General features: G+C 39.1%; 1 protein-coding gene across 1 annotated transcript in view; it reads right to left on the reverse strand.

Annotated features, from left to right (window-relative positions):
• Window positions 1-6709: 6709 nt before the first annotated feature.
• The window catches only part of LOC112156331 (leucine rich adaptor protein 1-like), a 4462-nt gene continuing 503 nt past the window's right edge, over window positions 6710-10668 (reverse strand). The window contains exon 2 of the mRNA XM_024288573.2: window positions 6710-7982. Coding sequence (XP_024144341.1) covers window positions 7596-7982 — 387 coding nt within the window. The 3' untranslated portion in view covers window positions 6710-7595. The remainder of the gene's footprint in view (window positions 7983-10668) is intronic.

Raw genomic sequence — 10668 nt, forward strand, 5'->3', positions numbered from 1 at the left:
TTAAGGAAAAAAAAGCATAAATCCACCAAACTTGTATTTTCAGAAACTCACAAACAACTGATGGACTACAGCTGGTGACCTATGCTACCGTACAGCCTCCTGTAATCCTCGCCCCTCAGAGCAGACGCCTCCTGAGTCCTATCAGTAACAGCCTCACAATAACAGACTTGAGCCTCCCTTCCAGACCAGCCTGCATGTTAGGCCAAATAATGCATCTCAGGAGTCAGCCCAGACAGGTGGCTATCCCCACAGGGTGCGTTTGTTTGGGGTTCTGACTCTTTGAGACGAGTTGAGACAAGCTGGTACTTTTGTTTCCTCATCGATGTGAGTTTTTGAACCATTGAAAATGGGGTGGACATTAGCTTAAGCAAAATTGACAAAATGAGCTAATAATACATCCTGGTTGCATTTAGCCGATAACTTGACAAATATTAGGAGACATTAGGTATTGGTGTTTAGCTTGATCATTGTTAACCTGTTAGCACACAGCTAACGTCATTTCTTGTCACAATTTCTTAATAGTTTACTTTTATCTCACTAGTACCAGGACGTTTTTGAGCTCTCTCTCTCTTAGGTCGGGCTTTTTGTATAATTTCTTTACATGATACATGCCAGCCTTGAAAAAACAAAGAACTAAATGAAAGTCAAGATTCTCTTTTGCACAGTCTGACATATTATATCAAATTTGCAGTGACTAATGGTGGAGCGCTTTATTGTAAAAGACTAGTGGGAAACTTTTTTGTATTCTTTCCCAAGGCAATCACTTCATATTAGATAAAGAATGACAGTTAATGAGGAAGTGGAGACAGAATAGCTGGGAAAACTGGTGTGTGCCAAATAAATTGTGATCCTGTTGAAAATGTAGAAAAAGACGACTGGATGGACAAAAACTCAACAACAACAACAAAAAAATAAGAATTGAAATAAGAACACTTTTCCTGAAATGACACATAATTGAATTAAATCAATTTAATGCAGAATGGTAAATGAGTCTACCATATTTTCTGGAGTATACATCACACCGGAGTATAAGTTTTAGTAGCACAAAAAAGCACAATAAAGAAGAAGAAAAACATTTTTAAGTTGCACTCTTAGGAATAAAAGAGGCTTGGAAGGACATGTTTAAGTAGTGCAAATTTCGCACCAATATTTTTCTCTCTATTCCGATATAAGTAAGACTTGGTGTCAATCGCCGTTTTTCATTTCTCTTCTAAATCCAAGCTCCAGATTGGTTTATCTTTCAACCCATGTTTGTTTGCTTTGTGTTTTGTAAATAGAGCCCAAAAACTCACTTAAAAATGTGTATTTTTGTCAATTTTTAATTGGAAATTGCCGCTTAGATGTGTTGCCAATTTTTCAAGATGGAAGGATATAACTAATTGTTTATTTCCTCTATTCTGGTCAGTTAACTGCAAACAACTATTACAAATTGACCTTCAAGGGTCAAACATTTCTAACAGCTTCCTGCATCATCAGATCTAAATTGGTGCCATTTATTATCTTGGAATCTCTTTGGGAAAACTTGTGTTTGCCAATTCAGTCTGAGGTTTGCTCTTTTAATGGACCATGCTGTCTCCAGGAGAAATATGTTTCAACTCTTGACTGGTGGAGAACTTCCCGTCCACACTGGGCACCAAAAGGTTACATCACTTAAGAAATTACCGTAGATGGTAGTTCTTCCAGATATGATAAGAAAGTTTTCTTGCATTTGCTTCCTTCATTAGGTAAAACTTGGCTGTTAGGCAGCAGTGCAAAAGTTCAGAATCTCTGCCAGGGTCACTGCCTTGCACAAGTCTCCTTGATTCCAAATATAGTCATGAAAACATGGAAAAGCCTCCTGCCTGGATGGAGAGAAAAAGATGAGTAAAAAAGCAGAGGGAGGGGAGGGGATCAAGCAGGATAGAAGGTTGTTTTGTTCTCTTCTTTGTATCTGCTGAAGGTTCATGACTGATAAAAGCCTGCTGTTTAATCTCAGCTGGCAGGCTCGCCAGCTCGGAGTGCGGTCGTGAAAGGCGCCCTTTTCCATAGATGCATCAAACACAGGCGGGGTGTCAAACAGCAGCTGAAAATGTAAAGAATGAGTAATCAGTTTTTAATGTCTATCTTTGACCCACTGATTATCTCAATGATACCATTCCAATGGTTAATTGGCCTGTCCTTTGTTTGGGGCACAGATAATAAGAGTTTATCTACCGGATTCCATCAAGGTCACAGAGAAAAAATGCCTTCTCAAAGAGAATATTTTATCACCATCACTTTTGGGAATCTGCTCTTTACTATTGCAGAAGAGGACGATTTGTTCTGAAAATGCTTGAAAATCAGTTCCTATAGAGGAGTATGGTAGTGGAATACAATTCAAATAATTTGTGGGTAAGTAAAATTAATAGTAATGCTTTATTTTACAGTAAAGTCTTTACAGGATATTTACATGGTAGTTTTTAGTACCTATTTGGTACTTACATTGTACTTCTTTGTACCTACTCTGTACTTGTGGTGTATTTATGTGGTACTATTTGGTTCATACTTGTGTGGTACCTACTTGTACCTAATTATGCTGTACACACTGAGTTTTTACACTGTACAGTAGAGTGTTTGATGTAGTACTTACCACGTATAAGAAGAAGGTAAGTACAAATAAAGTACAATGAATTTACTTCTTCATTTATTTAATGTTTCATGGTATTTACCACGTGTACCCAGACAGTAGGTAAACAGAAACTACCTTTGAAGTACTGTGAAAAATTCGTACTTACTTAGCAATATTTCTTGGTACTTAGTATGTGTAAGAAGATGGGTAATTACAAAGTAGTTATGTGGTACTTTATTGTGTTTTTTTATCATACTTACTATTAATAAGAGCAGAGTACGTACACAGAAAGTACTATTTATTGTATGTGAATTTTAAATGTTTAGTTATAGGGTGTTTTATGGTGCTTACCATTTAAAAGGAGATAGTAGTAATGCAGAGACTACCTTTTAAGTACATTGAAACTGGATTGTAATAGAAAGTAAGCCACTTTACTACATGGTACTTGTAGTAATAGTATGTTCACATGAATATTACTTGGTATTTACCCCTTAAATAAGGTGCAATTGGACTGTAAAAGAAAGTCAGACCTATTTCCACTCTACTACATTATACTTGGAGTAATGAAGGCTGGGTGTGGTCAGATGAGTGTTAGTTGGTATTTATGGTACAAAAGACACTTTAACACAATATGCAAATACCCAGTAGGTACTGTGTAAAAACCCAGTGTGTACGATTGAAATACCCAGTAGGTACCACACAAGCATGAGCCAAATAGTACCACATAAATAAATAGCAAGTAGGTACAAAGAAGTACCATGTAAATATCACTTAAATACCCTGTACTGTAAAAGGAAGCATTACCATTATAGTATAATTGCTCTGGTAGCGATTTGACCCTTTAATGAGAGATGTTAAAGTCATAGTCACAACTATGACTAGATACTGATGGCAAAACGTGTAGGGTGGCCCACATGAAATGTCAAGATCGTGGAGTGTTTGGTGAGCTTGTACAAAAAGTATGAAAATGTTTACTTCTGTCTGAGAAAAGTGTGTACAGTGTGTAGTAAGGAGTTTACTGCCTTAAAGCATCTATAACCCTACTTTGCAGATTTCATCTACTGCGAATATAGTATACCCAGCCTGGAAAGTCATTGGCTTTTTTGTGTTTCAAAGTTTCTTAAAGCTGGTCTGTCTTCCCCAAAATCTCACCTGCTGGATTTTACAGACCATAAAGCTATAGGTCTGTAAAAGTCGTATTGATGGAAAGAGTTTCAAGTGTCTCTTCGCGGGTTTCCCATGAACATCAAGGCTTCGTGGAAGCGGCTCTCAGGTTCACAGCTTGGCGGTTGGCCAGCGCCGCTTCCTCCAAACCCAAAGTTTGACACAAAGAGATTTAGGGGAATTGGTGTCAGGAGTGGATGCTATTTGACGAAACCCAATACTAAGACTAACGTTTAGGTTGTTTTTATTAAGCAAAACATTGTAGTCATGTTATTTGATGGTTTATACTGGTCTAATCCAGACGAGAACCCATCAGAAGATAAAACAGTTGACAGTATCCCAATCGTTCATTGAAGTCATTGAATTCGCCTCTTTTAAAATCGGTTCAATAAAAGTTTAAATATATTTACCAGAAATAAACAACATTCCTGCAGAGAGAAGCTAATTAGACCAGAATAAAGACGGGTCGGCGTCTGAGAAGTCCTCTTTGTCTCTGGCTTGTTTGATCCCCCCTCTTTACTCCAGTAACCCATATCCTCATTTTGAGCATGGTGACAGTTCCTAAATAACACAGGATCGCTTCCACGCCCCCCTCCTTCATCGTCTGGCACCGTGCCGACCCTAGCATCCAATTTGCTAATGCGTCCCTGCTGGAAACCGCCATCCGAACTGCGGCGCGCTGTAATTATCGGCGCTCAGCTGAAGCGACCGGGGGGACGAGCCATGGGAATGAATAAATCAATGTTTTGCAGCACTCTGCTGAAATCAGAGGGAAGGCAGCTGATTAGTGCTTGTTTGCTCACCGCAGAGCCTTGATGCGGTTCACCTTCAGAGCAGTAATTGCCGGCAGGATGGGAGGACAAACCTGGCCCATCTTGACTTTAATAGCTCCTCTCCTTTTTTTAAATTCCTGGAAAATGTGTCTGTTACAAAAACTTTGCTTGGAATCAAGAAAAACTGCTAAAAAATGTCCAAGTTGGGAATTGCTGGTTGGTAGACAGCTCCTTTCTCCACCTCCAAATCTTCATCAGGATTTTCTCCCACAAACCCTTAAAGCAGCTGCTGTTCATGTGTGCTGTACCATGCAGCCCTGAGGAATATTGACTCAAACCCATTACACCAAAAACTCACAGAACCTGTTTTTTCTGTCCAATTACTCAGAGGATTGGAGCTGCAAAGTCGGCGTTTCCCCTCCAAGCTTTGTTTGTCACTCACATTTGTTCGGACATGAAATACGGGGCAAGTTCACAAAACTTTTGTGAGATTACTTTCATTTTTTTTATTATTATTATATATTTAACGTGTTGACAGAAAGGGTTTGCAAAGTCTCCGGCTCTTTGTGGCGTTTTGAGGCTTGACAGTAGGGCTTAAGCCCGCCAAAGCCTCTGGGAGGCAGAGATAAGGAAGGAGAGCATAAAACCAAATAAAGCTGCTTTGCTTATGGACTGAGACAAAGTTGGAAGTGCGCTTAACGTGTCTGGATAAAGCGATTATATCAGTCTGGGCCAAATGGAACCCCCAACCCTTCCGCCTGATCTCATTATTTTAAATCATTTAATATATTATGAGGAAATGTTGTCTCTAATGATATCAGAGACTTAAAAAAGGACACCCTCATACAAGAAGACTTGTGTGGATACAATTAATAATTCAAGACATATCTAAAGACAGCCTTTCTTCATATTACAACCATCTATTCAGGTACCAGGGCTCATTTGCAAGTCAAAGATGCCGGGTAGTTCTCATCTTTCCTATAATGACTTCCCCTCCGTGTGTACTCAGTCTGGACCTTCAATTATCTCATGAAAGAGGAACAAGTGAGTTCCACTGCGAACAACAATAGGACATATGGTTACCATTGCAGGTGGAATTATATTTCTTTGTTTTGGATGACTTGTTTTTTGTTCCTCTTCATGAATCGAGGCCCATATGAGGACGTTGTTTTGTTTCCATCATAAACAAGGCTAATGTGATGCCAAAGACTGCCCTTTTCCTGTAAGCGTTTGACACCATGCTAACGAACAGAAGATGTGGGATATATTCCATTGATTTATATTGGTTAATTTGTAGTGATTTAGATGGTGTATGATGTCAGAGCCTTGGAATTAAAAATAAAAGAGCTACCAGTTGGGACTGTTGGTGGAACCACAAATTTCAAACCTACCCAGAAAGAAGAAGATCCTTTAATCACCAATAGGGACTGGTTTCAGAAAGAAGTTTCTGTGTTAAAAAGTCCTAACTTTACATTAAAATCTACATTTATAGCGGCACACTGTTCAACACTGAAGCTTTAATTCCAGTGTTGACATTCTTATGACTATCATAACTCTTCAACTGACCCAGAATTACCAAATGATGGAGTCTCCAGTGTTAAAAGGTTATCAGTTCCCAATTTAGGAGCTTTACTTTTTTCCCTGTTACAGGGACCCAAAAAACTCGTATTTTGTCTGGACAAACTGTCCATTTACAGTACAACAAAATTTGTTGGAGTGAATGTCAACATAGCTGCACCACCATTTACTCCACTTCAGAATCTAATGGGTGCTGTGAGAGATTATCAGTCCACTTGCCTATAAATGAAGACACCCAGTAGTCAATTCTAGAGATTTGACGCACAAAAGACCATTTTGTTTAAATCCAAATAATAAAAAAAATAGGAGCTTATAGCCAATAATTTTATTAATGGTCCAAGTGTGTGATACACCACCTGGTGGTTGTAATGTGAACTGATCAGGCTCCAGCTACTTTTCTTTTGAATCAGCTTCAAACAGGAAGTGCAAGTTTTGTCATTTGGTTGTTAACTAGTTAAACATACTTTTTACAATATTGTTCCTCAATTTTGAATATGAAATCTTAAATATGGCCCCAATCTAACTAACGGTTTAAAATGAAGTTAAAACTTTTGGCCCAAAAAGAATGCAAACAACCTTACTTTTTTAAATAAAGTGTAACACAAGGTGAATGAGTACAACATTTTCAATATATTATTTCAGTTCAACGGCACGCAGTTAACAAATCAGTCAATGCAAACATAGTTTTTCTGTCAAAAAGTAGTTTCAAGAAACACGCAAGTACATTACAGAAGGTTTAAAGCCATAACATTTTAAAGACCAGCATTGTGGAGCAAGTAAACATGACCACAAACAAACAAACAAAAAAAGATGTTTCACATTTCCCTGCTATCTAAAAATCTCCCAAGCGATAAAAAAACAACAAAACACAGTGTTGCTTCAGCCTTACAGTATCTTTAAGACAATCAAATTTCTTTGGTTTTCAGTCAAGCATTGGATCCTCAAAACAAGCATCAAATGTGTCTGAGTCTGCTGTGCCTTCCGGGGAAGGACTTTTTGTGAGTTTTAACTGCTACAGTAGGTGACGCTAAGATTTTGGCATGGAAGCAAAGTGCACTTATCGTGACAATCATACTTCAGCACCTGAATTAGTCAGCATTTCTAAATTCTAATCGACATTTTTATTCCCTTCAAGCTAGCCCAAAACATTCAGCTGTTTACCTAAATTGAGGCGGCTATGTTTTCGTTCAATATTTCTTCATACATTTTTTAGGCAAGAAACATTAAAAAAGACGGGATTGGACCACCCCAAGAATAAATAGTATTAGGAATTCTATAAAACACAGCATCGTTTTTATCTACGAAGCTGCACATTAAGACATTTGGACGTCGCTTTTGGTCTCTTGTTCAAATTATGGTATAAAAAGGCTTTGTGGCAACAGGTCGTATCAACGAAAAATCAAGCATGTGGGAAAAAAAGGTAAACTGGCGATAGTGTAAAAAAAGTGATGTCTTTCCACACTTTCAGTAGTCTGTAACACTTCATTGGCCCTTCAACCAAAGCAGTAGTATTCATCTGATTCCATTCTGGCTTTTAGAGGCGATTTGGCAAAGGCATCGCCATCAACTACAGTTTTATCCACGAAGCAGTCCAGCCCCGTGGGTGAGGGGTTGTCCGGTAGGTCGGCGAGCGTGTCCAGGTAACTGCCCACGGACAGGCCGTCCAGTCCGTCGCCGTTGCCATCGTTCAGGCTGTTGAAGCTGCTTCGCAGAGACGTTCCATCCTGGCTGTCCGAGAGGCTGTACATGCTACCCGTAAGGCTGCCATCCTGGCTCGCCATGCTCCCTTTGTCTTCTATGACCCAACGGATGGACTCGATGCCCTCATTGATTGACATCAGCTGCTGCATCAGCTTCACATCAATGGCTCGCAGATTTGCCTGTGTGGACAAGGAAACGGCAATGAGGACAGGGGGAAGATTTCTTATTTTCGGAATTATACCATTGAAAAACATGCAGGAGGTCAAAGTCTATCATTCTGTTTGGTCTGGACAAGAGGACAGGACAGACCTTTCTTTGATAGTTTCTGAAAGGTCACCAAAATTCTGATGAGGATGACCAAGCCAACTTTGGTTCACTTGGGAAAAAAAGGGTCTCAATTTGCTCGGAAACAATCCTTGGTGAGGTTTATGAAATGAATACATCTGGACGATCCATCAGTCCAAAGCAAAGTGTTGTTTGTTTGGGAAAAGAGGGTTGCTTCTAAGCCTTTTGAATCTGCTAAAGTCTTTGGTTCACTCTAGGAGGAGCAGCATGGGAGATGGAGTCAAAGAAAAACTTCTAGGATTTCTCCCGTATTTTGAACAAGTTTGCGATTGTACCCTAAAGTGAAAGCGCCATAAATTGTACATCCGATCACAGTCTAACCTGTGCTAGTGGGTGTTTTATCCAAAATCTACACAACTTCAACACCCTTTCAACTTTAGTACAGCTTTAAGAATCAAACGGACCAAAAAAAGTTTCAGACAGTGGTAGTTTGGGGGCAGGACTGCCTGACCGAGTCAGGAAAAGAAGGAAACCAGCTATCCTCGCTACTTTCTTGTTTTTAAATGCCTTTAAAGTCCTCCCAACACTACATTTGACTTTATTTACGCCCTTTGTTTTGCTTTTGTCCAACCTCAATTTCAGGAGAACATGTTTGATCTGTACCAGACACCTGCAGGACTTGTACATTTGTCAAAACAAAGCGTACTAATGAACGAGACCTGTAAACGCACCTCAAGATTATGGGTCAAACATCCTTGCTTATAGTGCATGAAATCAATGGTAACAATACCATAAATTTTTATTAACATGAAAAATTGAAGTTAAATATGTTGCAGACAAAAATACTGCAACAGAAACTGGTCATAAACATTTGCTATTCTGTACAGCTCACTAATTTTACCCTGTTGAAGGCAAATTGTCAACATTAATAACATTTTGGTTTATCATTCAGAAACAAGTGGTGCCAAAAATTCTACTTCCATCCATCCACTCATTCATTTTCTAAACCCATTTTAGCCCTAAAAGGGGCATGAGGCTGCGGGAGCCTAACCCGGCTACTGTTTGGTAAAGGTAGGGCACACCCTGAAAAGGCCGCCAGTCTGTCGCAGGACAAAAAAAATGTACTTAAGAAGTAAAATGAAGAGTTTATTCTTTTATGGTTGATATAGAGTGGATACAGACTTTTAAGGTTATTGAATCTCCACGCACTCTGGTCCTTATTTTATGTTTAAGATATTTTTGTTTATTGTAGCATGTCAATTAGTAGGACAATATAGAGTTGGACTTATAAAGGTCTTTGATGGTTTCTCAGATAGATGATCACTAGATTTGTCCTCTACTTTCACACCTTTAGCTTGTCTGTAAGAACGTTACCATGATGCCACAATTAGAAGCCCAATTTTGACTTTTTAAATGAGCTTTCATCCACCAATCTAAAAGTTGGTGCACTGACTTCAATTCTTACTTAAGCCGTCAGTCTTCATTGTTTCATCTAAACAATGAGGCACCAGTGACGAAACCGGTATGTAGTTTACATCCTGGATAAGAACTGACAGTGTGCTCATTGATTAAACCCATGACAAACCGTGCTATTGAGCGTGGCTGGAAGTGTACAGCCTTTATAGTCATTTATGAGGGATTCCCCCCTTGTGTCCGCAGGCCGACAGCTGTTTTGAATGAAAAGATGATGAATGGGAAACCTCCCACCACAGCCGTAATATTCCAAGGCAGCTGGCTGGACACACAGGAGCGATTCTTTAGAGCCTATCTGCAACCACCTTTCATTTTGGCACATGTTGTGTTTGCCCTGCGACGATGGCTGCTTGCCTTACGCACACACACAAACACACAAGCGGATGGTCTATCACTGCATGTTTTCTGGGCTGAACAAATGTCTCGCCGTAACACGATGGCACCAGTCGGTCTGTGGCGAGCAATTTGGCCCAATCAAGAACAGCAACTGCAATATGAGAGTCAGTTAGAGTCCACAAGGACATAAAAAAAACAAATCATAAAAAGGTTCTGGATGGAAATAAATTAAACATTTTTTTTTAAATTCAAGTAGAGGTTTTGCACAGAGATTATCAGCCCATTTGGATCAAAATGATCTAATACTCTGTCATCACAATGAATCTAATCCTATTAGAAGTCTCAGGTCAGTCTGCAGAAACTTGGCCAATCTGACCATCTGCTCTAATCTCCCTTTGGTGACCTTACTCCTTTTCAAAACAAGAGTTTGTTGTGTCTGGATTCAATAGAGCCTCCAACTTACTCACTTAGCAATAATTTAGGGTTTTTTTTTTTTTTTTTGGAGGTAAAAGCATGTAATCATGGAGACAATTACAGTGGAGCAGAAGCAGGAGAGGAGGACGTGGAGAGGGTTCATTAACAAAGGTCTCAGTGGAAGTGTCAACAACCCTGATCACAGTGACATGCTGGAGCTGATTTGCATGAATGGTTTAGTCTGAAAAAGTTCTTGCTGGTAGAAAAAACAAATATATATAATTTCTATACTAACATTTTTATAAGGCATTTGGGGCAAAAATTGCTAAAATAATCAATTTTTTTTTTTTTTTTTTT

Source organism: Oryzias melastigma, linkage group LG18 (genome assembly GCF_002922805.2).
Source record: "Oryzias melastigma strain HK-1 linkage group LG18, ASM292280v2, whole genome shotgun sequence".
Taxonomy (NCBI): domain Eukaryota; kingdom Metazoa; phylum Chordata; class Actinopteri; order Beloniformes; family Adrianichthyidae; genus Oryzias; species Oryzias melastigma.